The 26301-nt window shown below is 40.5% G+C and overlaps 4 protein-coding genes across 11 annotated transcripts; 1 reads left to right on the top strand and 3 right to left on the bottom strand.

Moving 5' to 3' along the window:
* Positions 1–449: 449 nt before the first annotated feature.
* rhot1b (ras homolog family member T1) lies at positions 450–11266 on the bottom strand. Of its 5 annotated transcripts, none has more exons than XM_029503548.1 (20): positions 10919–11266; positions 10355–10413; positions 10137–10218; positions 9921–9964; positions 9771–9824; positions 9591–9643; positions 9079–9187; positions 7699–7800; positions 7348–7446; positions 7054–7162; positions 6844–6964; positions 6451–6535; positions 5833–5978; positions 5597–5697; positions 5233–5363; positions 4970–5053; positions 3820–3942; positions 3508–3710; positions 2386–2618; positions 450–1696 (listed from the first exon to the last, which is right to left on the bottom strand). In XM_029503548.1, the coding sequence occupies exons 1-20, from the start codon at positions 10953–10955 to the stop codon at positions 1560–1562; spliced, it is 2112 nt and encodes a 703-aa protein (XP_029359408.1). In that variant the 5' UTR covers positions 10956–11266; the 3' UTR covers positions 450–1559. The 5 variants fall into 5 exon arrangements, with proteins under 5 accessions (XP_029359408.1, XP_029359417.1, XP_029359434.1 ...); XM_029503557.1 differs by having other exon boundaries at positions 450–1677; positions 2496–2618; XM_029503574.1 differs by lacking the exon at positions 2386–2618 and having other exon boundaries at positions 450–1677.
* Positions 11267–12344: 1078 nt separating this feature from the next.
* LOC115045074 (arf-GAP with dual PH domain-containing protein 2) lies at positions 12345–16497 on the bottom strand. The gene is made up of 11 exons (XM_029504565.1): positions 16251–16497; positions 15596–15726; positions 15087–15178; positions 14751–14839; positions 14508–14620; positions 14245–14391; positions 13887–13970; positions 13730–13792; positions 13509–13586; positions 13079–13307; positions 12345–12952 (listed from the first exon to the last, which is right to left on the bottom strand). The coding sequence occupies exons 1-11, from the start codon at positions 16336–16338 to the stop codon at positions 12924–12926; spliced, it is 1143 nt and encodes a 380-aa protein (XP_029360425.1). The 5' UTR covers positions 16339–16497; the 3' UTR covers positions 12345–12923.
* A 1820-nt stretch (positions 16498–18317) lies between these two features.
* tefm (transcription elongation factor, mitochondrial) lies at positions 18318–20643 on the top strand. Its single transcript, XM_029512859.1, has 5 exons — positions 18318–18445; positions 18756–19243; positions 19499–19648; positions 19812–19993; positions 20099–20643. The coding sequence occupies exons 1-5, from the start codon at positions 18403–18405 to the stop codon at positions 20361–20363; spliced, it is 1128 nt and encodes a 375-aa protein (XP_029368719.1). The 5' UTR covers positions 18318–18402; the 3' UTR covers positions 20364–20643.
* On the bottom strand, positions 19980–26301 carry atad5b (ATPase family AAA domain containing 5b). 4 transcript variants are annotated; one of them, XM_029502946.1, is made up of 15 exons: positions 25378–26301; positions 24966–25295; positions 24802–24898; positions 24625–24707; positions 24282–24430; positions 23706–23886; positions 23291–23565; positions 23087–23180; positions 22943–23007; positions 22533–22731; positions 22318–22442; positions 21501–22234; positions 21083–21241; positions 20684–20793; positions 19980–20266 (listed from the first exon to the last, which is right to left on the bottom strand). In XM_029502946.1, exons 1-14 carry the CDS (start codon positions 25754–25756, stop codon positions 20715–20717), a joined length of 2949 nt encoding a protein of 982 aa, XP_029358806.1. In that variant the 5' UTR covers positions 25757–26301; the 3' UTR covers positions 19980–20266; positions 20684–20714. The 4 variants fall into 4 exon arrangements, with proteins under 4 accessions (XP_029358806.1, XP_029358798.1, XP_029358822.1 ...); XM_029502938.1 differs by lacking the exon at positions 19980–20266 and having other exon boundaries at positions 20598–20793; XM_029502962.1 differs by lacking the exon at positions 19980–20266 and having other exon boundaries at positions 20598–20793; positions 23715–23886.

The following is a 26301-nucleotide window of genomic DNA, read 5'->3' as shown; positions in this document are numbered from 1 at the left end:
TCATACTGGAAGCTGGTGACCTCATGTAAACACATGGACAGGCCTGGGTCAGTTTCAGAGTAGTTCTTCAAAACATGCATTACATGACAAAAAGTAAGGTTGTTGAAAGCCACTGGTGATTTTATTTTTTTTTTTTTTTAATAAACAAGGCTGCCCTCTTGTGTATTAGTAAACCATGACATGCAATGTTTTTTTTTTTTTATCTGGTGGTATATCAGATAAAAAAGCATAAAAAAAGTTAATATATTTGAAAAGGTTCATTTTCAATGATTTAGTTAATGTTGACATTTTGTTGTCTTGAACCTCCAGAAGAATCTGTAGGTTAATACTGTTGAAAAATACAAAACAAGCACATTTCCTACATTTGATTACTAGAAAACAAGGTGCTGACAAAAACTTCAAATCTCTTGGTATAAAGAATAAATTCCTTCAGACCAGATGCAATAGATATATGGATTTATTGTAAACTTTGGAAAGGCAGGGCTGAGCAAACACATCCAAGTGAACCTTGTGGCAAGCAGTTGCAGTTAAATGGCAATTGACATCACTGCGTGTTAGGATATCAGGAGAGCTAACCAGGAATAATAACAATGATCAAGTGATGGTTAGTCTTCACAACGAATCAAGACTCAACTGTCATCTTACCTGCAATTCTTAACAACAACCCTGGATTTTTTTTATTTATTTTTTTTTATGAAAAGAAAATTTTAAAATACTACAATGCAGTTGAAAATTCTGAGGCATGCAAGCACAAAATGTCCAGGTCGGGCTGTCATATCTTAGCTTATTAAAATAGTCACACACACTGATAAATAAAGTGATGGATAGGAGAGAACCCTAAACCCACACATTCACATTAACACCCACTCATTAAACACTGTCATGCTCAGATGTACCTTTAAAAAAAAAAAAGCTTTGGCCATGGAAATAAACCAATTTTCTGTCAATGTGAGAAATCGATGGAAATGTTTGTGCAAGTTCATGACTTTGCTATCAATTTTATCAGTGTCAGACGTGGCCTGTCAGGACAAACAAATATACAGTCTACTTTATTATATACAGTATTTACATATTGTTCAGTCTATTGAAAGTATCAGAATACCTCACACACTGCAACATCTCTTACAAGTGACACCAAAGTTGTTCATCATTTCAATTGGCTAGCAACCAAAAATATAGCTATGTTCAACTCACGCATGTATCTCACCACAGCTCACAGCTCGTTTTAAATATAAATATAAATATATTACTTTATTTTGCAGCAGACGGATTAAGCAAATTAGCACAAAAATTCTTGGTACAAAATTAAATATTTTTTACTTTTATCCCCAAGAAGAGAAAATTACAGTGGAATGGAAATGCAAAAAAGATGGTTGCTCAAGTCAGTTTGCACACATTTTCTTCCTGCAAAAACTAAGACTTTTTTTTTTAAAGTACAAATGACATTTTTTTCCAGAAATGCGTTGTTTAATTAATTGAAATGGGAAACCCTAATGCTGTGACGGTCAAAGTAGCCATGTGACATGCCCAAATGGAGATTGGACCAAAGTACTGAAGGATCACCGTTGTTTGAGCAGCACTCTGTACATGGTGAAGCCCAGCACTGCAAACACAGTGGCCCCAACACTTGCCCTGAGCCAAAAGGTCGAGGTTGTCAGGTCTGCTTGGCTGACATGTCTGTTGAACAGAGAGGGTTGTGAGAGATAAATGCAGAGACAGTGTGAAGGGAAGGTGGTAGAGAGATAAAGTTGAAAAAAGATGGCAAAACCTAACTAGGCAGACTTTCTATTTCATAAATTTCTCAAAACTGGATAAGAGCTGACTCAGGCTCTACCCTCCTTGCATAATAAACAATTTCTTTTAAACTAACTCTTCAGATAGAAACCAAAAAGTTGCATGAAGAAGAAGTGCCCTGAAAAAGATGAGATGAAAATACATAGAATTGGAACAAAATAAAACAACTAGGCAGGATGGTAATGTAGATTCTAAACATGGAGTAGCTGAAGCAACTGCAAATCAACTGATGGACGTGCTGGATTATGGTTATGACGTGAGATGACAAAACTAGAAATGCAGCATTTGTGTTAGATGAGATGGCAGAGTAACAGCAACATGAGCCAAGAAGACAACAAAGGCAACCAAATGACAATGGGATTTAAATCAAAAGTAGAAAATGCTCCTTGCGATGTGATTTCAAGATTAAGAAAGGTGACAAGGTAAGAAAGGAAGCAAGAAGATGCCAAAGATTTTGTTAGCAGCCAAGGAAATCACAAGAGAAAAAAAAAAAAAAAGCTTTAATACTGCATTACTAAAAGAAGAAAAAGGTAAAAAAAAAAAAAAAAGGTAGCGGTAAAGCCAGTTTGTAAATATTTATCCATACGCCATTAACCATCATTTTGAAAAATAAACTTAAAACTATGAACAAAGATAAATAATTGCATAGATTGGTGATGGTACATTTCAGTGAGAAAATGTGAAGTTTAATAGGTAAAGACCTTCTAAGTACAACGGCGAAGAGTTTGGCTCTGACCATCTGCAGCAGCTCAGAGTTGAGGAAGTTCTGACACAAGCAGAAGGTGCACCGGTTACATGTGCACATGCAGCGCAGCCGGGCATGGCTAAGGAGAAATTTGGGGAGGACACACCCACACACACAAAAAAACAAAACAACAACAACAACAACAAAAAAAACACCACACAATCCACACAAGGTGGGTTTTAAAAAGATACCCCAAGAAATGGGAAACATGCAAGACACACAAGGAGAAGAGAAAAGCGATTAAGAGTTAAAAGATGCCGCCATCATTAAAAGTCTGCTCTGGCTCTTATGAGAGCAAGGAAGTTTCCCCTGTGATTATGAGGAAATTCAGTTCACGGATCAATGGAGGCAAAGTATGTTTTGCTGTAACATGGATGAACAAATATCTATGTTCTGTAAAATAAAGAAAGGACTATAGCGCCATTGCACCAATCTGGAAAGTATAAATTCAATATACAAGATTCAACTCCAGCATGAAGTAATAATGTGACATTAAAACTTTCCACAGAGACCTATTCAACCTACAGTGCAAAACACTGTCAGAGCACAGTGAAAGCATCAGAATCAGAGGGCGGTGAAGTGTATCAATGCAATTAAAGAGTATAGTTCCCAGAAATAATAGAGTATATCTGCTGTAGTCTTCATCAAAAAAGAAAACTTTCAGTTTCCAAAAAGTATTATCCACATCACTTGTAGCTAATGACTTACATGACAGTTGGCCAATACAATTTTCCAAAGACCACAGTAAATGTGGAATATTGTGTTAACTATCTTGCAGTTCCTACAGCTATTATATTGAAAGAAAAAAAAAAAAGCTTTCAGATTGTAGCAGCAGTTGCCAAAGGAAATACATTTCAGCTACAGATACACATGTATGAATTTAAAAGATTTTAGGAATCAATCATGTACTGTGCAACTTTGTGTGTCTAAAGTGCAGGTTGAATGTCGAGTGTAGTGTGTATACATACGGGTACATAGCCATAGTGGTGAGTTTGGTGTAGATGTCCCTGCTGGGTGCTGCTGCTGTGTTACAGGTGAAGGACTGGGGAGGCGGCATCCGGTGCCTCCTGCAGAACTCCAGAGGACTGCAGCCGTACATCTGTTTGATCTCTGGCAGGTCTGACTTTGCTGCTATTATCATGCAGGGTGTTTTGCTGTCTGTGAAGTATTGCTGGAGGAGGAAGGGTAGAGGGAGAATGAGTGTGTCAGAGATATTAAGTAAATAGAAAATTGGTTTTTATATATATATATATATATATATATATATATATATATTTTACCTTGAAGACTTTGGCACAATAGTCAAAGGAGTAAGGGTTGCTGACATCATAGACCAGGCACACAATGTCACAGGCCAAATCAGCATCAGACAGGTAGTCGAAGTCAGGGAAGACTTCATGAAGCTGGAGAAGAAAGAGATACATGTCACTGGAGGAAATTAGTCAAACATCAAAAGTCAATTTTTTGTTTCTTTCTCAGACCAGTAAATACAAATTTGCTTCTTATTTAAACTTATGGATATAGATTACTGCAAACTTTGATGTGTTAGTGTTACGCTTAGGGCTAGTATTTAAAAGTACTTGAATAAAGCAGTCTCTTCCATAGATGGTGTTGTCATTGATACAGCAGCACCACAGCATTTTTGCTCCAGTTGTTTGACTTCCTGCAGAAAAGAGCTAACTAGGAGTAACTATGCTGCACAGTCAGGACACCATCATAAAGAGAGTGTCTGTGTGGTAGGCCTAGTCAGTATATAAAATGTAATATTGGAGTGTCGTCCAGCCCAAATTATTGTGGTTTGCCTACACTTTCTTAGCCAGACCTGCCTGGGTATTGTATTGGTATATGCACATACTGCGCTTGCACTTTTGCGAGTAAGTAGTGCAGTGCTAAGGCTTTTGTCATGCAGGTAGAAATGCTTGCTTGACAAAAGCACTACATGAGCATGATAAGCAGCTTATATATAGGCCTCCAGCCAGATAAGTACAGCCATCCTCAGATTGGGCTGACCTTGATGGCTCACAGTTGACAACCTAAAAAACACAATGCCCATTGATACATTTGGTGTCATATATATATATATATAAAAAATCTGAATATTGGTTAATATTGCGATTTATTTACAGTTATACTATAACACTAAACTTGCATCATATGTGGAAAGCCAGACTGTAACTCAGGTGTATTAGACTAAAAAAAAAACAAACAAACAAACAAACAAAAAAAAACACTCATGCTAAAATTATTAGTAGCAGTATTTTCTATGCAAAGTAATGTGGTTTGTTTATTAATTTATCTCAGCTATTTTGTATTTATTTTGCTACTGTATCACTTTTTATTTATCTTGTCTTGCCTTAATTGTTTGTAATAACTGGAAAAGCTTCATCTAGACATAAATCATTCAATATTTTAAAAGTATCTGATACTTACAAGAAGATATTTCTCCTGCCCATAAACATATGTAGTGCTGATGGCGTAGTAGGATCTGTGTTCCTCTCTAATTGTTTTTTGGAACTGAGAATAAGAGAACAGATTGGTCATATAGGTTGGACGCAATGTGAGGTTAGTGTGGGAAAAATCTATGACCAACATTAAACAAAATGTGGATATACATACAGGGGTTATGAAAGCATGTACACTTTTTAGAACATAGTGAAAATTCTTTGAATATAAGTTTGCGGTTTTTGTTTTACCATGAGGTTTCTACCCAAGAAAGCTTGGAGGAAACCACTTTTGCCACAGCCAATGTCTCCAAAGACATTACAGCGGAAGACGCTGCGCTGGGTCTGCTTCTTCTGCAGGTCAATCTTCTTATCTCTGGTAACTGCAGGGGGGCAAGCACACACAGACAGAGGATCAGGTGAGCACATGACTGCAGTCATTCCACATCAACGTTCATCTGCTTCTTCAACTGTCCAAAAGGTGATATTACATGATGACTGAACACATTTTAAAGTAGTCTGAGGGCATGATAACTACGTTATGCGGCATAAATGCACCCAAGTTTCTCCATATAGCATTAATTTTACGATTGTGATATTACAAATGTTACAATACCTGTAATTCCTGATGCTTGGGACTCCTGTTCAGCAATTATTGAGTAGCCAAGGTAACCCAAATACTCCAGGCATCTTTGTACATCGAGATATGTGGTTAGCCTGAGCGAGAGCAAATTGAAGGACAAAGAAATTGAATGAAAATTCCATTTCATTTAGAAACTTACCATCTAACCAACAGCATTGTCTAAATCTTGAAAATGGAACATTCTTTAAACCGATGAAAGGCCAACTTACGTCCACTGGGAGAGATACCCCTGGTAGGTGATCCAGCCTTGGTCATTAGTGCAAACTGTATTATTGACATCAGGGCCCCACGGCATGTAAGGAAAAACATCAAACAGGTCCCTCAGCTCCTCTGGTGACAAGGCACAGTCACGGTCCTGATAAACACAAACTATTGCTCAACAGTTCATCTATGCAAAAATATGGACTACAGGAAATACCTTGAGTGGAATTTTAATGGTAAATGTAAACTCAATTGCACTTCTCAGTAAATTAATGGAACATAATTGACTTAGTGTGCTGTTTCACAAAGTCTAACTGAGAAAAAACAAACAAACAAAAACAAACATGATAAACTAAAACATACATTTTCCTTTGGACACCAAACACTATGACAGAAAGCAAATGTTGGCAAAGCTGGCACTTTTTTTTTGTTGACCTTTGCTCGAACCTTGCAGCTAATGCTCCTGTCAATCCTCAGTGACAAGAAGTTAAATCACACCTCAGCAGGTGGTCAGAGTCAGCTGTGGGAGTGTCCTTTTTGTTTTTCACACTGCTGCGTACTGAGCAGCTTCAGGTAAGTGCCTTTCGAGGGCAGAGGCTAATGTAAATAAAGAACCAGGATTATACCTTGTCATGTTTGTCAAAGATGCTCTGGAGGAAGAGGTAGGCATTGTGGTTGAGCTCTGTTGTGCAGTCTGGGGGAACTTTCAATCTAGAGAATTCGAGATATCATGACGTTTTGAAATACTTAAGGTAAAAAGAAAAACATCATGACTATAAAGTCAAACACACGAATTTGCATATTAATTCTACCCATTTACTTCTTCTTTCTAAAGAAATACTGTGCTATGTCAATTAGTGAAGTACTGTTTAATCCCAATGAGCACAAGGCACAAGTAGTAAAAGAAAACTAGAGTGGTGCCCTTAGAAAATAAAGACTAGCGTGCACATGTATTTGTGTTTAAGCAGAGAGAAATTATTGAGGGAATAGGTGCCTGAGGATTCGAGTCTAATACTCACGGTGGAAAGAGGTAGTCCTGATTTAACTCCAGGTCATCATCGTAGCCAAATCTCCTCAGCACTGTCCAGGTTGTTTCATGGCGACCTCGCTGAATGAACAGGGTGTGGAGGAAAAGGAAGCCTGATGTGAAAAGTCACAGAAACAGAAATAATGTGACTGCAGTTTGGGTTTGTGGGTTATTTTAAGGAATGAGGTCTACCTACTCCTACCTTTCAGGGTGAGTCCATTATCACACACTCCATCATTCAAATTCTTCCTCACCACATTTTTTACATCCTCTAACGCCTGAGGCTCTAGTGGAGTGTTGAAGCATGTTCTCTTTGAGGAGTCAAACATAACAAAAAACACAACAAAAAACAAATGTGAGTCAATACTAATGAAGATTTAATCTGAGAGATTAGAAAACACTAGGATCAGGTAGAGTTACAAACTATTGTGAATCTGTTTACTAAATTCTCTCGACAGTTGGCTTTTTGCCAGCTCAAATATTCAGGCCGGTTTACCTGGAAGAAGTTGAGCTCATTGTCATTCAGAATCCCATCATTGTCGAGGTCCGATACTTTAAAGATTCGAGTAAGAGCTTTCACACAAAGCGGCTTCATCTGGAAATAAAAGTGGCAAAATGAAGTTACTTCAGCAAAGACACTTCACACTTTTTTTTTTTTTTACTGATATTTCACAAATTTTGCCAAAGTTCAGTTTCAACTAGAAGAAGTCCAACATTCAGATATTGCTTAATGCAATTTTATCAAATGTGAAATCATGTTCAGTACTGGCCAAATGCAAAACAAACTGAGAAATGCATGGTGTCACAAAAAATGGCGGTACATTTTCATTGACTGTTTCGCTCTTACATCCTTTTTCTCTGGACAGTAGAGGGGACCTGTAGGGTGCAGAACGGCTTTTTGGGCATAATAGAAGAGCTCAGAGATGTTCTTCAGGTTCTTAGCTGAACACTGTACACAAGAAGAAGAAGGAGGGAGTCGTGTTTTACATTCATGAATATTCAGAAGCATATACAATAACCATTTTCAATGCTTCAGTGCCCTATCATAAAAACCTGGACTTAGCCTTGTTTAAAAAAAAAAAAAAAATCATATATGAAGACAACAAAAAAAGAAACAACTTAACACCTAAAAACACAAAGTACGTTGGAGTCCAGCGCGGCATGTAAACGTAAAAAAGCAGTAACGCTGTGACTCTGATGTCTTGGCGAAACAGATCCACAGTCTGAGTGTGATGTATGTGTGCTTCTGCAGCTAAGTAAGGACCAGACAGGGTATTAACACACAGGATCTGTCTGTGCAACATGCCTTGTCTAATTAGACAGTCTGGGAGGGGGGAGAAAAAAAAAAAAAGGAGAGGAAGATGCAAAGAAGACACAGACACAGTCATAACACAAACATTTTCACAAATTGCTGGTTAACCTTGCAGACACATCATATACAGCATTTGTCACGATGTAGAGTTAAGTTAATAATAATGTGTACTAAGCTCATTGCTGGTGTCAAGTATCAAATCCTCTTGCACTGTCATCCATTACTCTCACTCCACCCAACTCAGCACAGTTACAATTGTTGGAATAAATAATATATCTAGCTAGCACATGTAAAAAAAACATTGCAAGGACCAGAAGAACACAGGGTGAAGGGTGAAGCAGAGGTACTTCACCTTTTCTTAAAATAACTGCTTATACATTTAACAAGGCTATTATACACACAGTAGAAGTTGAAAAAGGGAAACACGTAATAAGTTTGGTTGAAGTGTAAACATACACACATTCAGTATGATCAAAGATTGTATATTTAAATTAAATATAAACAAAAGACAGGTATATAATTGTGTGAATTTCTGGACATCAATAAAATATTGTTAAAACTGTCTATATGGTCTCTATGTAGAAATCTTTTTACATTTTAATATTTTTAATCACACCTATGCATCTTCCATTGGCTGATGAAACCCACCAAAACAATATAGATACAATGCAAATGTATTGAGTATCCTAAATATAAGGCTGCTCCTCTTGCCTGCTAAAAAGTCCAGCTGCATCCAACAGCTGCTGTTAGGTTTCTTCCCCCTCTTTAAGTTTTGTTTATTACTCAGCACTGCTGCTGAGTAATAAACAGATTCGATGACAGTGTTTTGTTCAATCAGCCTTTACTCCCCCCCCCCCTCTTAGTTTTGGTATCAATAAATGGACGCCACAGTCAATATTTCGATCATTGTCTCACCTCAACACAAGTCTCAATCTCACTGTACTGATTCATTATGGGTAGTATGGTCTCCATGCTGCTGTGCTCCACCAGGTCCGACTTGTTGCCCACCAGGATCAGAGGAACCCTGGAAGCCCCACCACACCACTGCATTAAAACTAATACATTACGTCAAATAGAATAAGAGCACTTTTCTTTGTGTGTATTTCAGTGTCTTCCCTCCCTCATAACACCAGTGAGTCATTTCAGTGAGAATGCCACATAGCTGGAAGTTAAACCTGCTCATGTGAGTAACGGCACTTCCACTACTGCTCCAATCTCACAGGGAAACAATTGTGAGACATTTTCCACAGTGTGACTATAGATCATCACTTCAAGAACTACAGGAAAATTTCAATGTTCCCCTCTCACTACATAAAATGGTCTTTTGCACACATACAGGCACGTGCACAGATTGAGAAATTGACGCGCTCTTTCACCCAATATTTCTTTTGTTAACAACTAATGTGACAAATTGTGCTAGTTCAAACCTGCTGTCCTTGTCTGTGTTCTCAGTAATAAGGGGTATCCAGTGGCTGGTCACCTATGTGTGAAAACAACTTTTAGAGATGGCTCATTATTTTTTTAGGCAGAGACACAGATATAAAATTATGGGGTTTGACTGCATCGCAAACAATTTATGCAAATGCAAGCAGATCGAGGGACCTCACCTTTTCTATGGATGTCTTGTTGTTGACAGAGTATACAATGCAAATCACATTTGCCTATGAGAGAAACCAGCACACACACGAATTAGGGCCATTAGACCTCAGCACTTCAACTTTACCAAGTGCAATCGAAATACATATACACTGACTAACCTTGGAGATTTCCTGAAACAGTTGCTCATCAGTCTGCTCTGCCTCTATTGGGGAAAGACAAATCCACTGTAGTCAAAACCCTTAACATTATTTTGTTTTGTCAGCTAGCCAGACAAAAAAACAAAAACAAATGTGAAGACACAGTCTTTCTGAAATATAAACATTTTTCAGTCACTGCGGAATCAGAAGAATGAAACACTCGTGGCCTTGAAGTACCTGAGTAGTCCACAATGTGTGTGGGAACTCTTTCTGGTGTGACATCTGCAGGTATGGTGATCTCCTCAGCTCGGTAGGGAACCTGGGACAAACACACAGAGACATGTTTATGGCCGCCAACCCGGCTTCTATAAACCAGTCAAATCAGGAGTGTAAACCCAACAAAGGCGTTTAAAGTGGAGAGACATCATCATTGTTACCAACAAATTCCACCTTACCACATTGGGGAACTCCTCGCTGACTAGGGACATGATGAGAGACGTCTTCCCCACCTTGGCTGAGGAAGGACAATGGGCCAAGTGGAGTTTAGCATCACTGAAGCAGTTAACTCACTAGCTTATTGTAATTAAGAGGAAAATGAAGTTGTTAAGACTAATCAACTGGGACATAGAAGATATTACACAACCACAAAATGTCCATATTCATGAAAGGACTCCAAGAAGGCCATCAATTATTAAATGATGAACTGAGTGGGGGAAAGGCAGAAAAGAATCTGTCACCTTGTAGTTTTAAATGTATTTATATAGAAAATATATCAATTTCTTATCTGTAGTGTTGTGTATCTTGAAGGAAAAGGTTGACAGAGACCTCAACGACAGGTTGATCCAAGGATGATTATCTAGTTACTGCAAGGAGGAATAGCTGTATGTTTAACACATGAGCCTGTTCATTTAATAACTAGACAGCAGCTAGATCTCCTAAAAAAACAAACAGCCGGAGACGGAGGACCGGTCTGTCACCACATGCTCAGAAATGTAGTGTGTCAGACCAGGTCTACTTACGCTCCCCCACTAACAGGATCCTCACGTCTTTGCGCATCCTCGACAACCAACTCGGTGATCCGGTTTGTGTGAAACATTTATGCCGCTGTCTGGATGAAGGGATCGGCCAGAGGGCTCGCCTCTCGGTCCGGCTCGGTTGCTAACAGCTACGTCTTCATTTCAGTTCCGGTTTAAGCTGGTTCAAAAACAGACGCCTCGCCGTGACAGGTGCGAACGAAGCCGTCAGGAAAGAAGGAGGTCTAACGGCCCCACAGCCCACCTGCAGTCGTTTCACCGCAGTGCTAAAGCTGCTGGATGTGGATCTGCTGTGCGGATCCAGCTGACAGACACACTAACTTGACTGCTGCGTGTTTTGGGCCCCGCCCCTCAGCTGACGGAGGCCGGTAAAGTCAGCAAAGCACACAGGGTTCACACTTTGTGTGGGTCTGACCTGTACTGCGGAGTTTAGGGCCTTTTTGTAAAAATGCAATTTTATGAAATAAAATAAGCAAGAATAAAAATAAGAGGAAAAAAAAATCAGATTTTCGACAGCAATGTGGCGATACTAACGGAAACAGGATATTATATGGCAGTACCTGCGGCGGGAGATAAAGTATTTCCTTATTTATGAAACCTAAACTGAAGTCCAGCTGAATAAATTGCTCCTCGACCTTCATTTTAACGCAGGACGCCGCTCAAATCTGACATCTCTCTTCTAAAATGAACCAGTAAAATTAGGGCCATATTCTCATAAAATTGTGATTTTTTTTTCTCAGACTATAATGACATTATTCTAAAGATATTTTGAGTTAATTCTCGTAAAATCATGAAATTTCCATTGTATTTTTTTTTTCTTGTGATAATACGACTGTGTCCTCATAAAATTATGACTTTATTCTGTAAATCTCCAAAATCACACAAAACACGTGGCCCTAATATTCCCTTGCAGATCTATGGTGAAAGACCCAGATCATGTTTCCCCAGACTTCCTAATGCTTGGTGATAAAGTTTCTGGTAGCGGAGGAAAATGCTGGAGTGAGAGGTCTTGCTTTAGTTTCACCCAACCCGACAGCCCCTGTCAACATGCGTCCTCTACAGGCAGCAAAACTAACAACATCCAGTGGAGGTTTCACTTTGAGATGGGTATATGTTCAACAGATAAACTGTGTGATGTAGCCTTTCAATCGAATCTGCCTTTAATTCAAACACCTCAAATTAATTGTTGAACCTGGAGCCTTCAGGTCTGCTGTGTGTCAGGCAGCCCACATGGTCTGGTCTCTAATCTTCTCCTGTCTGTCAGAGTAACCTACCACCTGACAATGATTTCATTTCTTTTTATTTCTACTCCTAATATTATCTTTTGATACGCCACCTATCTGGCTGACTGGCAATGAATGTACACAAGTTTTCCTCAAAAAAAATAAAATATGAAAAGCGGCAAGCAAAATCATTTTTAGATCAATTTTATTCATCTTTGAGATATAAACACAGCTTTAATGAAACAATGTGTGAAATGATGGATCTAATCTTGAAAAATGTGCAAATTTAGTTGAATAGAAAACACAAAATACTACTTTACAAAAAAAATATGCAAATTCAACACAGAATCTAGAGTCCAAGTTTTTAATAAATACAATGTTTTGTTTCAGTGTTTCATACTGCCTTGGAAAAGAATGCTTTTACCTGTTGTCATCGTTGGCCAGGACCATACAGTCAGTGTCAGACACTGTTTCAGATGTGTTGTATCTTACAATACAGCAATGTCTCAGCTGTGACAACAACTTCTCCGAAGTGTTGTGCTGGAAATTGCAGACTGTGGCCTTTGGAAAGTGTTAAGGTCGAGTGTCAGTGGTGTTACACACTCTTGCCAGGAATAAGAAGGTGTGTTCATCTCTATTTTTTTTACTCTTGGACAGGTTTAATAGCCTCGTTTGGAAATGAAGCAGTCTGTTATGCCCCAAAATCATGCTCTTTCTTTATCACATTGTTACATTTTGCAAGCTCGGCAGGTAAAAAACTGTTCCAGTCATTTCCCCCGGCTCAGGATGGCTTCATCTGTATCAAAGACAGAACGAGAGAGTTGAGAGCCAGTTGCAGAATGTAATTCATAATTTATTTCCATCGTTACTGCTATCTGCTGAGCACAGCTGTACTATATCAGATTTAAAATCAGTGTCTTACTAGCATAGTCTTCTGGGGTCATGGGCTGAGAGATGACCTTTCTTAAGGCCTCCAGCCACTCCCTCTGCTCCTGCTCCTGCTCACACATAAACAGAAACTCCCTGAATGGAGTCTGCAGTGTGATGCCACAGTGCCACCGGCCTCCCCTCGAGCTCTTGCCGTTGTTCTCTGACACAGAGTAGCTGTGGCTCTCCGAACCAATGAAGACGGCACCCAGCTCCGTGGCATCCTAACAATCAACATGCAGCATAGAGATGTGCTCAGTGAAAAAAAAAAAAAATCACTTAAACATCATTTTAAAACTAATGCACTGGAGACATCTGTTGATTATAAATTATGATTGTACTTTTTATTTTTTGTGTAATTTGGCCATATTAAGACTTTGATGGACAGCGTAGAGTGTATATCGAATATATTTTCTGCCCCTTACCAGAGGAGTTTTGAAATACAGAAGCTTTCTGTCCATTGAGCACAGTGTGAACCATCTCTTCTTGAATGGCTCTCGTTGCTGACAGCACACATAACAAATCATATATGAATAAAATGGGCAGAACAAAGAAAAGAAAGTCAAGAAAATAATCACATAAGCCCCAAGGTGTAAGGTGAACATATCCAAGAGATTTTGAAATGAAATCAAGAAAGCTGACTGACTGTTGGGCCAGTTTTCTCCATGTATCCTTCCTTCAAACAGTGTCTTGTTAACTGAGGTATTAACTGTGGGAGGAAGCACGGGAAATACGTTTACCTGAAGAGAAGTCGTAATGTTACACTTCAGTGATGTATTTGAGTAACGAAAAAATTGTCTCACATCATTATCCTGAAGAGTGGGATGTTTCTTTTGGAGGTATGCCAAGCGTGTGGCCCGAATAGCATTGAATAATGACACAACTACCTACAGGACAAGGGAAAAGGGAAAAGGACAGTATAGCTACAAGCAAAATGCAGGTGTCTTGTCTTTACAGTTTCATACATTTTAGGTACACAGCATGTGGGATACATTTTTAGAACATATATTGAATTTGAATTACTTTTTTTTTCTGGTTGAATTTTCAGTGAGCTTCAAAGGAAATGGGTTGCATACATGCTCTATTTGTATGCCGTAGTTGCCAAAAAAGTTATTTATCTGTTATCAACAGAAGTGATATCACTCGTGGAGTCAAGCTCACCTGCCCATTCTCGTGGTAAACAAACAGATTCCTGGAACGTTTGTCCTGCAGGTAGGATATCTGCAAACCATTCGTGTGGCCGACCTTCTCTGGCTGGAAAACTGCATTCAGATCCTTCATGCTGATGATGACTTTTGGAACCTTGGACTTGTTTTTATATTGAAGTGATGAGGAATAGTAAAAAAAAAGAAAAAGATAAGAACCAAACTTTTTTTCAGTGTAAAATGAAATATGCCCATGAAGCATTATGGACAAATACTCACATCCTCTTTAATGAAGTATCTGAGGGTGAAGTCTTTCTGGGAAAGCACAAAGATCCTCTTAAGAAACTGCTTGTTGTCTTTGCCCTTCTTCCATAGTGTTGTCTCAAATGAATCTGGACCAGACACAGTAAATAAACAAAGAGGGAGCACATTTTATATTCTTTACATAAACAAATGGAGATTTCAGGTACATCACTGAAAGGCAAAATATCTTCTTGATATAATATTAGAACACTAAATTACCTGAGCTATAAACTTGGTGTAAGTCATTATTTTCCCCAGTGAATTCCCTTCTCTCATACTTTGCATGGATCCACTGATCTTTGAGAACACTATAAGAAAAGAAGAAACAACCATTAACATTTCCTAATGGATGTAACACAAACCACTGAAAACGGAAGCCGGTCATTGATAACAGCAGAAGCTGATCCTGAGTGTCCCTTCCTTATTGTTTGTTCCTCTTTCGATGCAGTGTATGTGCGATTGGAGATTTTCACTCTCATTCACTAATTACTGTATTTGTTGAGTCTACACATTTCACTTGCACTGAGCACTGAGCCAGTACAGGCGGTCACTCACGTGCAGTCTTTTTGCCGTGGCTGGTAGAAGAAGGCAGGGACACACTTCTCAAAAATGGCTTTTGCTGCGAAATTTCCCCTCTCTCGCATGAACTGAAACCAGAGATTGAAGAAGTTAGACCAGGACAACTAACTCAGCACTAACCAGCTAAGTTAGCAATCTTAAATGGATTCAAAGATGAGACATTATGAGATTCTAAAGAAATATAAAACTGATCAAATAATTAACTTCAGCATCCACAACCTTTTGGAGTGTTCACACAGAGAAAACATTCACTTTTGAGAGTCTGATTCCGCAGTTTTAATTGTTACACACCAATTCAAAGCGTTTGGGAAAAGATGTACTCCAATCCCCAGACCTCCTCACACAAAAGAAAACAACAACAACAACAGGCCAGTGTGAAAAGGTTGACAATTGGAATAAACAAACAACAACAAAAAATATAAACTTGAATATAATATAAAATTTGACAGTTGTGCTGAAATAATTTCAAAATTCAAAACCCTTACCTGTACTAATGAATCTTCCCAGAGATCCAGACGGATGGATTTCACTTTGCTGACATCAGGTAAATTACGATGCATCCCTGAACAGTTCAGGCACACAAAAATACCCAGAGTGTAGGAAGCCCAGTCAGGATCTGTGAACACAAATGATGATTGTTCATTCTGTAAGAAATTAATTCTTATTTGATCAAAAAGGAAAAACAATTAAGTGTTTTCTCCTCTGGGCTGTGAATATGTGGGTGAATTGCACTTTGAAATAAATCATTGTCCATTTGCATTAAAATGTATTTTCTCTCTCTTCCCTCCACAGAAATAGGCACACTGTATTAACAGTCCTGGGCAGTATTGGTGACAGAGTGTTGGGAACTCAGGAGGAACAATTAGGTCATATCACAGAATAATCAGCCGCTTCACTTCCCCCTAATGAAGGTATATTATAAAATGGAACTTGTCAATAAAATGTTGTTTTGGAGATAGTTTAGCAAACATCACGTGGCTCTGGGGTACAGGCTACTGTCTCCACATGTACATAAATTAAATCCTTTTATGGAAACAGAAATCAAGCATCATGGTCTTTGGGTAAAAAATGTACTGTTGAAGCATCAGTGTGAGTGTACAGATGTACAGATTTAGATTTCGAATCTGTCAGTGTACTCACCAGGAGCTCCACAGTCAGCACACAAGTTGTTACCCGGCTGTCGCACCAAATCTAGCAGGATTTTGTTATTTCTTTCCAGACTGGCCATAGGTGAAGGTAGTTTGCCTTTGTTAGAGTTGAGTTCCAATGAGAAATAGTATTAACTCCATCCTGTTTGTATAACTATTCTGCTCTGTAGAAATTGAATAACTTCATTCTTTCTCATTTGCCAGTGGCTCAGCATTTCCTCTTAAAAGCATAGCAGCATGCAGTTTATTGTTCTGCACACAAACGCAGAGGTCCAGAAATAACAGAGAAAGGAAGTGAAACAGACGTAATCGGGTAAATGACTTGCACTACCAGGCTGAAAGACTTGTATCTAGTTTGACTTGTGTGAAGTGTTTTCATGTAGATTGTGTTGTAAATATTTTGTTCACTTAGGCACATCGTATCGCTCATAAAAATGAAGAGTGGACAAGACAAAAAAATTATGACTGGAGGTTATGCAGATTAATACACTGAACCACTAGCATCACTCTTTTGGAACCTCTCTAACATTTTAGTTGTTATACTGTTTCAAAGATTTGACGTTTTAAAGGTATTACATCTTACAATCATACTTGATTAGTCCTCTTGAAACCTGGTGGAAGCACGCAGACTTTTGGACAGACACCTCTTGTTAAGCTTTCAGGTACTTGTTAGGTCCAGGGACTTCAGGATTTAAGTTACTCCAGGAAGTTCCTTTTCTAATTTTTGTGTGTGTGTGTGTGTGTGTGTGTGTGCATCTGCTACAAACAGGTTTGGGCAGTAGAATTAAAGGTTTAGTTTATTTTTTCTTTGCTCGCTAGTGTAATAGAAATCTTTTAAACAGGCTCACCAAAGTTTTTCTTTGAGGCAGCCAACCCCACACACTTGACCTATGTGGAATGTGTGGTCAACGAAAGGTCAGGCCGCACACAGGGACGTCACCTTAGATGAACTCCCTGGATCCAGAATCACCATTGCTATATGAAAACCTAGCTTTTTGTTTGTCACATGTATATCATTTGATTTTCTTTTCCACAAAATAGTGAGATCCGAGACATTTCTGTTAATTAAACTAGATCTCTTGGCTGTAGTTTAACTTATTCCAATGTGACTGGCAGCTTTCAAATCTGTGTGCTGAAAGTAGCCCCCTGAGAACCTGAAGACTATAAACAGTACTCATCCAGCAGCTATCAGACTATAAAGCTGCATCTCTCTGTTGCTGCAATACAATCTGCACTCTGGACTAACTACATCTACATTACATTTCTACTACTGGAAAGTTTTTCTCTCTTTCACTTTATTGTCGTCACTGCCACTTTATATATATATATATTTTATTTTTTTTTTTTTTCTAGTACTTCCAGCCCTTCTTTCTGTTCTAATTTGGATTTTTTTCTATTCCTGTTTTCCCATATTTCCCATACATGTGATAAATACTATCAAGGCAAATCAGATTTATTTATATAGCGCCGAATCATAACAAAGTTACATCAAGCCACTTTACATATAGAACAGGTCTTGACCAAACTCTTTATAAAATCATTTAAAGAGACCCAGCAGATCCCCCTGATGAGCAAGCATGAAAAACTTCCTTTAAAAGGCAGAAACCTTGGGCTATCTTATCTTTTCTTATATTTTGAAGCCAGTGGCTGCACCGTACTGTATAATCCTCTAAGGGCAGGTGTCGCTTTCAGTGGTAGGAAAAAATATTAGGAATATCTAGCAATACCGTGAGATGACTTGGCGTATAACTGTGAAACATTTAGGCACATTGGACTAAAAACTGAAAAGGGCAGTATTCTTGATTAAATAACATAATTAATAAATAACACTGAGTAACACTGTTAGTTTGTGGTGCTGTTGAATAGTATTGTACTGCCTAAATGGTCTAATTTTATTCTACTCTTCATGATATCATTGTGAATGCTAACATAAAAGAGGGCATTGAATCACGTTCAATAAAACCTGTGCCTCCTTTGGGGCGGCCCCCTGATGAAAACAGAAAAGGAACCAAGTAAAGGGGTTTTTGTGCGGCGTCGGTCGAGTCTAAAGCGACGGAAGACAAACCAAAGGACGGAGCCGACCCTGCAATATGTTGTAGCGAAAAATAAACAAACGACCTTTTTTTTTTTTTTTAACGAGAACAATGTGGGTCGCCAGGCGATTTTTGTGCTCGGTTGCTCAGAGAGGTGAGATTTCCTGGTTAAACGTTTTGTCCATTTGTTGGTGTTTGTTTAAATCGTAATGTCCAGACTCTCAACACGAGGCTCGTTCAGCTCTGCATCTTGTAAATATAATTTCAAGCGTTTAGAGAAATTAATGTTATGTCTGCTGCAGGCAGTTAATTTTCCTTTTACAGTCTTTTGTCCAGACATAACTTAATGACAGGTTCATAATGACTAACGTGACATTCCCGCATTGTTGAGATTCAAAGTTGTTATTGTTATTATTATTATTATTATTAACCTCTTGGCTCCATCTCCTGTATGCCCCTCTCAGGTCAGTGTGCCGGACAGTCCGGCCTCTTCCGCCGGCCTAAACATGGCCTCCTCCCAGAGCTGGAGCTGCGGTATCTCCAGTGCACATTCTGCTGGAGGAGCCAGGTTCCTGTGGCCGGCTTTGAGACCCTGAACGCCAGCCTCTTGTCGTGCTCTGAGCCCTGTAAGGAGGACTCCAGCAGGGCCCTGGACGACTGCTACACGCCGGAGCAACGAGACGCCATCCTCCAGCTGCTCAACACCGCCTCTCCTTCACAGCTGGCCTCCGTCAAGCTGCTCCGGGGCCGCAAGTCGGTCAACATTGTGGAGTACAGGACGAAAAATGGACCCTTCCAAAATCTGGAAAGCGTCGTGAACGTACCTCTGCTCAAACACAAAAGTGCTGTCATTGTCTTCAACTCCATCCTCAACCCAGTGAAGAAGGCGAGGAAAGTGAGGATCCAGCTGGCTAAGTTTATCAGGCCGGAGGTGGACAGATCCTGGCTGGAGGTGAGATGGCTGGAGAAGCTTTCCAGCAACATGCTTCTGCAGTCTGTTGACTTTTATGAGATACAGATGAATGAAGTTTGATTCTGGATTTTCCTTCTAAATCATCACCCATCTCTCAGTAGCTGTCATTGTAGGTTGGCTGAAGCAGGTGTAACGTGCAGGTGGATGACCCTCATATCTGCCCTCTGATGTCTTTCATCTCACTTCAGATGTTTGAATTGTTTGAAGTTTATCCTTCTGTATTTCTTTACTCAGGATGCCAACTCCATAGTGTCAATAGTCTGTGGGACTAATAAAATTGCCTGGGCACATGTGGACCGTGGGATGAACTTACTGAAATGGCAAGAGCTGGACTGTCCAAACTTCCTGAAGGGAACTTACATGGCTTCATCTTACTTGACTGATGTGAGTATGACTTTAAAGAGTCCTTGTTATCGGTGAAAGGTTATACTGTAGCTAATTGATGTGTGTGTTTTGAAGAGAAGCTCTGTGATAGTGAAACTTCCTGTACAGAGAAGAAACCTGTTTCCATCTGAGCCATGTGACATTTTTACTTGTCTGTAAACAGGTTTCTGCGGTTGTGTCACTCCTCCCTTCTACTGACTTCTACATAATAGAGAAAAGCTCAATCTCTCAATCTCAGAATACTGCTCTGTACCCCATTATGGCACACATGAGGACAGTGGAGGCCATGCTGTTTGCTCTGCTTGAGCCAAAAAACTCAGTGCCTGAGTCCAATATTCCTCCAAGGTAGGAAAATGAGAATAAGTCAATAACTATTCTCAACTTAAATGGATTGTTCATGTAAGTGAGCTGACTTAAAAATTGTCTCCTCCATTTGTCTTTCCTTTGCAGAGTTTTGAACATGATGCGAACTGCTGTGGGTCGCCATTTTGGGCTAATGGTGGGGGAGTCCCGGACCAGCGGGGCGCAGACAGTGCGGCAGCTGATGACTGAATCAGTGACCCAAAAGCTTCCCCGGATCAATTTTCCCCAAGATCTGCTGGTCAAGCACAGGAACTCCTTCCAGATTGGGAACAGAAAAGGAGGAGAGGAACTCTGTGATTCTCTGCTTCAAGCAATAGCTTTTTATGAGCTGCTCAGTCAGTCCTCCAGTTAGCTGCCAAATGTGGCAATCTCATGCCCATACTCGGCATCACGTGCACTAAAAAAAACTGGCTTGATGTCGTTCTGAGCCCACTTGAATCCCTGAACAGATGTGCTGGTTGGTTTAGGTTACATTAAACACTGATACATTTTTACTGTCGTGTTTCATTTGTACCGTCGATGTTTTAAAGTGAACAGCAATTCAAATTGGTTACGCTCAAAATAATCTCAAAAGTTTAAGTTGATTTACAAAAAATACAATTTTTATTCATGGTTGCACTTATGTAAATAAAACATGGTTTCATATCTAAAGCGTGTAAAATGAATACTGACAGGAGAAAGGTGAGCTAGTCCAGATTCTTCTCTAAGGGAAATCTTCTGCCAAGAGATGAAAGGTTGACTTTGACAGGCCCAGGTGTTTACGGCTGAGGTACTTCAGACACCTGGCACAGGGGACAAATTATTTGGATGCATCACATGAAATAATCAAATTTAAAAGTTATTTATCAATAATTTAAGTCAGAAGACTTGGCACTTATTGGCTTGGACTTTAAAAACTTTTTATTCTTATAGGAAGAAGTGGGACGTAAATAGACCTACCACCTGCGTTGCGCCGTCAGGCATACCACCTTGATGTTACATTTTATTGATTATAACTCATTCAGTTTGAAATACTGACAATTTAAACCAATAAGTGAATCAGTTCAACCTCATGTATTGCGTCCATCTCACCTGCCTGACTTTTCCTTCTGTGACTGGGCTCGATGAAAGCGACAGATGTAGCGGAGGACCGGCATGTAGTCGACACTGATGGCTCGGCTGTTACCCAGCAGGCTTAAGGGTTCACTTCTGAGCACAGCTCTGCTCAGCTCGGACCGACTTTGGGACACGCTGGAGGGAGGGATGCAAGTGTGACAGTTAAAATCATACTTTTGTTTTGGCGCTTACAGGGAAGTAAGCAGCTATTACTTTCAAAGATAAATGCATGAATGGAAAATGTTTGGGCATACAATTTATGAAATAACGATGGAAAGCTTATGGAAAGACAAGTGAACTTGAAACAAGACAAAACCTGTTTTGATCATGTTGCAAAGTGAAAACCCTGAACAATTTCCATCATATTATAGGAAAAGATGGAAAACAGGCGCACCTTTGGGCACACAGTGGTTGAATACTAAATCTGAGGCTCTGTCTTTTGGGAGTGGCAGAGAAGATCAGTCTATCCACCTGCCCCTCTTGTTGTGTGTCTTCCAGTTCCTGTGTGTATTTCTGAGTTTCTGCCCATGCCGTAGACATTTGCCCCCAGCATCTGTGAAAGCCAAAACCTTCAGCAGCAGCTTGAATATCCAGCAACCTCTTCTGGCTCCAGTTCCAGCCCCCTTCATCACTTATCTCATCCAGCAAGCCGTCCTTTATCTCTGCTCCTGTCCAGGCAAACGCCTCAGGTCTCCATGAGCCTGAATCAAGCTGTGCCTCAGCTGGCAGTGTGACATCAAGGCATGACAAGAGGTCAAAGAAGTCACTCAAGGCATTTAAACAGTCAGCTGCCCCTTTGGATGTTTGTTCACTCTTATCACTTGGACAGGGACGTTTTGAATGCCACCTCAGTGATAATGAGGTTCTTGGAGGTTTGTGTGTCAACATGGAAGACAATGTTGTGCCGCCAAACTTGCTTGTCGCAATTTGATTGCGTCTACTAAGCCTGGAGATTGTCTGAACAGATTTGCTGGTTGCTGATGTGTACTGATGCTGGACTGAAGTTTGCTCAGTACCAAATGGTAATAGAAGCTCCAAGTTGGTGTAGAGTAGAGGTATACCTCTTCTTCGGCTCTGAGCTAGGAGGCTGAGGACCTTATCCATGTCTGTAGTCGACCTGTGGTGACACTGAAAAATTAAGAGAAATTATTTACATAGAGCATTTTTTGGGGAGTGGGGCTTATGAATTTCAAATAGCTCTAGATATTTACCTTTAGAAGATTCAGAAGTTGGTCCTGTGTGGAAAGGTGGAGGCCTAGCATGCTGGCAGTGCAGCCTGTGTCACATGGAGGAAGACTGCTGTGTAAATTGTCTCTCCCGTCCGGATCTTTGAAGTCTAGATTTATGAAGGAAATTCTTACAAATTTCTGCAGGCCTTGAGAGTTTTTGGTAACACAGTCTCTGTGGATTTAATTATGATACTCACTCTGTATGTGAGTAGGTTCCTTGGACGAGCCTGCACTCAGAGAGGCCTGTCCATCGCCGCTGTGCACCCAGAGTTGCAGCTGCAACAGGCAGCGTCTGACATCGCCACAGGTCAGTGTGAGGAGGGCGCGAACATCTTCCAACTCTAGTCGCACATTTTCAACCAAGCACACCAACTGCAGGTAGCTGCAGATATTCACCTTGGAACATGGGGAGTAAGTTTATGATAAACTGGGTCATTTGTGTTCATGTGGTAATGATTCTACATGTGTGTGGAGCCTATAAGACCAGTGTGACAGTGTGAGTCTTTTTCTGTGAACATAGAAAACAAAAAATGCAACTCTTTTAGGTCAGATGCATAGTTTCTCTTTTGAATTTGTTCAATAATGCAGAGACAAGAATCTGACATACCACTGATGGGGGTTTGAAAATGACTTCCTCAAAGTTGCCGTTGAACCTCTGTCCAAACAACGGATCTAAAGAGGACACTTACTTTGGATCACAGCTCATCTTCAGATGATTTGTTTTGTTTGAAATTACAGTGTGTACATTTACCATTGGTGGTCAGTATGACTGGTCTCTTGGTGGTTGTCATGAAAGTCTTAATGGCTGTGAGGAAACCAACATCATCGCTGAATATGACATCAACCTGTGGGTGCAGATAGTTGCAAACACATGAACCAGGACTAAGCACAGAATATGTGCAGTCTCGTATCCATGAAATTACAGGTCTGAGCGTCAGGATGCCAAATGGTTTACCTCTTCAAACAGAATGAGTGATGTGGCTGTCTTTTTGCTTTGTGCCACTGTTTGACCACAGCCTGGAGATGAGCTGCTCAATTTCTTGCTGTCTGGTTTCTCACATGGCACCAAGCCACCAAACTGTAAGTGATCTGCTTTGGCCTTCATCTTAAAGAAGGCAGCCAGAGTGACTGTGCCTGGATTAGCTTTTCCTTTTCGATTAGATCTGCCAAACTTCTGTGCCATTTTCTTTTTAGTGGTAGAGATGATATTTTTATGAGGCTCTGTTTTTCCTATTGAAAAAAAAAAAAAACCCCTCAAATACAAATGCCTGTTAAATGTATTATTTTATCATTGAAGCCTCCACTACTGTGTGCTGTGCACAGCTATCATTTTTGAGAAATTTCTGAGAAAATTCAGAGGAAGAGACTACCCTTCCTACCAGGTAAAGCCTCAGGTATAGCTGTACGGCTGCTTCTGTTGTAGTTGTTGAGGTAAGCTGGTTTCAGCGGGTCCTTCTCTGATGTCTCCACTAGGTGGGACTGGGTAGCCTCCTTGAGCTGGGACAGAACATGGCGGCCATTGCGCTGTGAGGAGCAGTTAACTTCAAACACCTTCAAGAAAAGTGAGAAGTTACATTAAACAAGGATTTATTTTATCTAAGTCTGACCTCCGGATTATTATTCCTTTTAAAAACAGTCCAAAACGTATTGAAACATGGTCACAATAAGGGTCAAAATCAATGTCCATTTGACTCTTCATTTAGAATAATCAATGCCTTCGATGTTGACTTTTCAGTCATCCTGAAAGGGCCAGTTTGGAAAACTGTGGCCATATTTGATGTCTGACTGCCATTGTTCTCAGCTATGAGATAAATGTGATATTTTTCATCCTGCTCAGCCAGTGTTTGATAGGAGTAATGATTTATTTTAAAATGCAAACATAGATGTGGTCATCAGTCTTTGGTGCCATCGATTTGTATATATTGGACCTTTCCATAAAGTCCAACCTTGAATCCAAGCTCCTGAGCGCAGGCATACACAGAGGCAGTCTTCCCCACCCCTGGGGGTCCTGTTATGAGCATGGTGTTACACAGTGGATCCTTTGGGTTGTCCTCTGCCCCAGCCTCACCTTGGAAATCTCCACAGTCCCATGAGTCTGTGCAGGAGGACAGCCATTGCTTTTCCCACCAAAAATCCCACACATGGAAATGCTTGATCATTAAAATAAAACCCTCATTGGAATGATACAGAAGATTAAGCAGGATTGCAGTAAACATGTAGTCATGCCTCATGAAATATTTTAAACTGACAGGAGAGCAAAAAGTCATGTGTGCAAGTGGCAACACATACCACTGCTGTTATCGCCATCTTTCCTTTCCTCTGTTTTCATCCTCTCCTCGCTGATGGCTCTTAGCTTCCATTTCTTCAACCAACTTCATTCAAGACAACAATCAAAAGAGCCGTGCTTCAAGTCTTCAAGTCAAACACACCAGTGAAAGGATTAAACAGCTAATGAACAAAACTCACCTGTGTAATGTATTCACTGAGGCAGAGTTGCCAATGACTTCACTTGAACACTGAGGACTGTACCGCTCTGTCCAGAGATGATCCTCAAACCTGGAGTCTAGACAAAATTATTGTCTGTCATTACTAGAGCAAAACAACATACATTAGCAGGAGAGAGGGTTTACCTCTGAGAAAACTATCACTGGTCCTAGGAGGCTGGCCAGCAGATTCTGTGTCATTTATCTGTTCAGGCTTCAGCTCACAGATGTTCATCAGTCCCTGGAAGCTTCGTCTTTGCTGCCTCAGTCTGTGGCTGCGACTCAGCTTGCTGCTCCCGGGCTGCTCCTTCACAGGGAGGCCTACGCTGTCCTGGTTTCCCTGTCTCGATGGGTGACATCGGTCCACATCAGCAGCACCCTTCGCAGTGAGACACCACCTCAGCCGCTTGGACACTCTATCAGAGATTTCCTCTCCCCGTTTCCTCTTCCCTGTGACGTTCTGTAGGGCGTTTTCTGCTTTGGACAGGACAGAGGAGTGTTTGGAGTGAATGGAAAGGACAGACAGTCACACCATGAACAGCCTGGCACATAGTCTCACCTGTGGATCCATCCTGCAGGGTCTCCCTTGCTTTCCTCTGCAGAGTGCTGAACACTGTTTGGACTGGAAATTCTGGATTAGACGCTGTGATGTCTTCCAGACAGCTGTACAGGGATGAAGGTGACAGCTGTTTTCTCCTGGCAGACTGACTAAATCCCTCCTCCTGCTTCAGGGGAGAGACTGCAGATGTTGTTAACCAACGCTGACTTGTCACCTTGGGTAAATCACCCCTGTGAGGAGGCCGACCTCCTTTTTGTGACTCCAGGTCACCATCACTTCGCCTCTTACTCCCACTTTGCTTGAAGAAAATGGGTGCTATTTGCGCGTGTTTCTGGCCGCAGATGTGTGTCCTGTGGCTGGAGGACGTCTTCATGTTCATCAGCCGGCCGGACTGAACTTCCTCCAGCTGATGATTCACCGCTCAAACGGCTCGACTCTGAAAACACCGACCTTTTTACCTCGCTGGGTTGTGTTTGGTGTTTGCTCCAACTGGCCGTATCTTTCGGGGTTTTGTCCCGTTTTAGTTTGTTTCGCATTGTAGAGAAAGTCGAACTCAGACTCTGCCCAGATGCATTTTGATTCTGGCGCTCATGATGGAGCCAGCCGTCGGTCGGCGCGAAGCTTATTTCCCTAAACTGAGATAAACCACAGTGCAGTGTTTACTCTGCGCACAGGGAGCTAAATAATTTGAGCATTAACAGTTAAATGTTATGAATAAAACTCATAGCTACTTTCAAAACATCCTAACTGTTCGGTTGTGACGTCAAAACCGTGCGCCAGTCCAGTCAAAGATCGTATATGTGCAGCCCAAGAGAGGATGCTCTCTCCTCCAGTTTATAGCAGGTGAACCAGACGGACAAATCAATCAGTACTATAAAACCTAAACGGTTTGTTAACTATTAACGCCAACTATTTTGATAATCT

The sequence above is a fragment of the Echeneis naucrates genome, chromosome 1 (assembly GCF_900963305.1).
Source record: "Echeneis naucrates chromosome 1, fEcheNa1.1, whole genome shotgun sequence".
Lineage (NCBI taxonomy): Eukaryota > Metazoa > Chordata > Actinopteri > Carangiformes > Echeneidae > Echeneis > Echeneis naucrates.
Note: the sequence above shows the minus strand (reverse complement) of the source record. Positions and strands in the feature narration are given on the sequence as shown.

Coding starts and splice junctions, on each gene's coding strand:
- rhot1b (XM_029503548.1), bottom strand. CDS start 10,955: ATGCGCAAAGACGTGAGGATCCTGTTAGTGGGGGAGC. Junction 5,054..5,232: donor TCTTGGGTAGAAACCTCATG/GTAAAACAAAAA, acceptor TCTTATTCTCAG/TTCCAAAAAACAATTAGAGA. Junction 3,711..3,819: donor ATTGTGCCAAAGTCTTCAAG/GTAAAATATATA, acceptor TTCCTCCTCCAG/CAATACTTCACAGACAGCAA.
- tefm (XM_029512859.1), top strand. CDS start 18,403: ATGTGGGTCGCCAGGCGATTTTTGTGCTCGGTTGCTCAGAGAG. Junction 19,244..19,498: donor TGGACAGATCCTGGCTGGAG/GTGAGATGGCTG, acceptor TTCTTTACTCAG/GATGCCAACTCCATAGTGTC. Junction 19,994..20,098: donor GAGTCCAATATTCCTCCAAG/GTAGGAAAATGA, acceptor TTTCCTTTGCAG/AGTTTTGAACATGATGCGAA.
- atad5b (XM_029502946.1), bottom strand. CDS start 25,756: ATGAACATGAAGACGTCCTCCAGCCACAGGACACACATCTGCGGCCAG. Junction 24,708..24,801: donor TCAGTGAATACATTACACAG/GTGAGTTTTGTT, acceptor TCTTGAATGAAG/TTGGTTGAAGAAATGGAAGC. Junction 20,794..21,082: donor CAGAAGGAAAAGTCAGGCAG/GTGAGATGGACG, acceptor CCCCTGTGCCAG/GTGTCTGAAGTACCTCAGCC.
- LOC115045074 (XM_029504565.1), bottom strand. CDS start 16,338: ATGGCCAGTCTGGAAAGAAATAACAAAATCCTGCTAGATTTGGTGCGA. Junction 15,727..16,250: donor TGCTGACTGTGGAGCTCCTG/GTGAGTACACTG, acceptor TTGTGTTCACAG/ATCCTGACTGGGCTTCCTAC. Junction 14,392..14,507: donor GATACTTCATTAAAGAGGAT/GTGAGTATTTGT, acceptor TATAAAAACAAG/TCCAAGGTTCCAAAAGTCAT.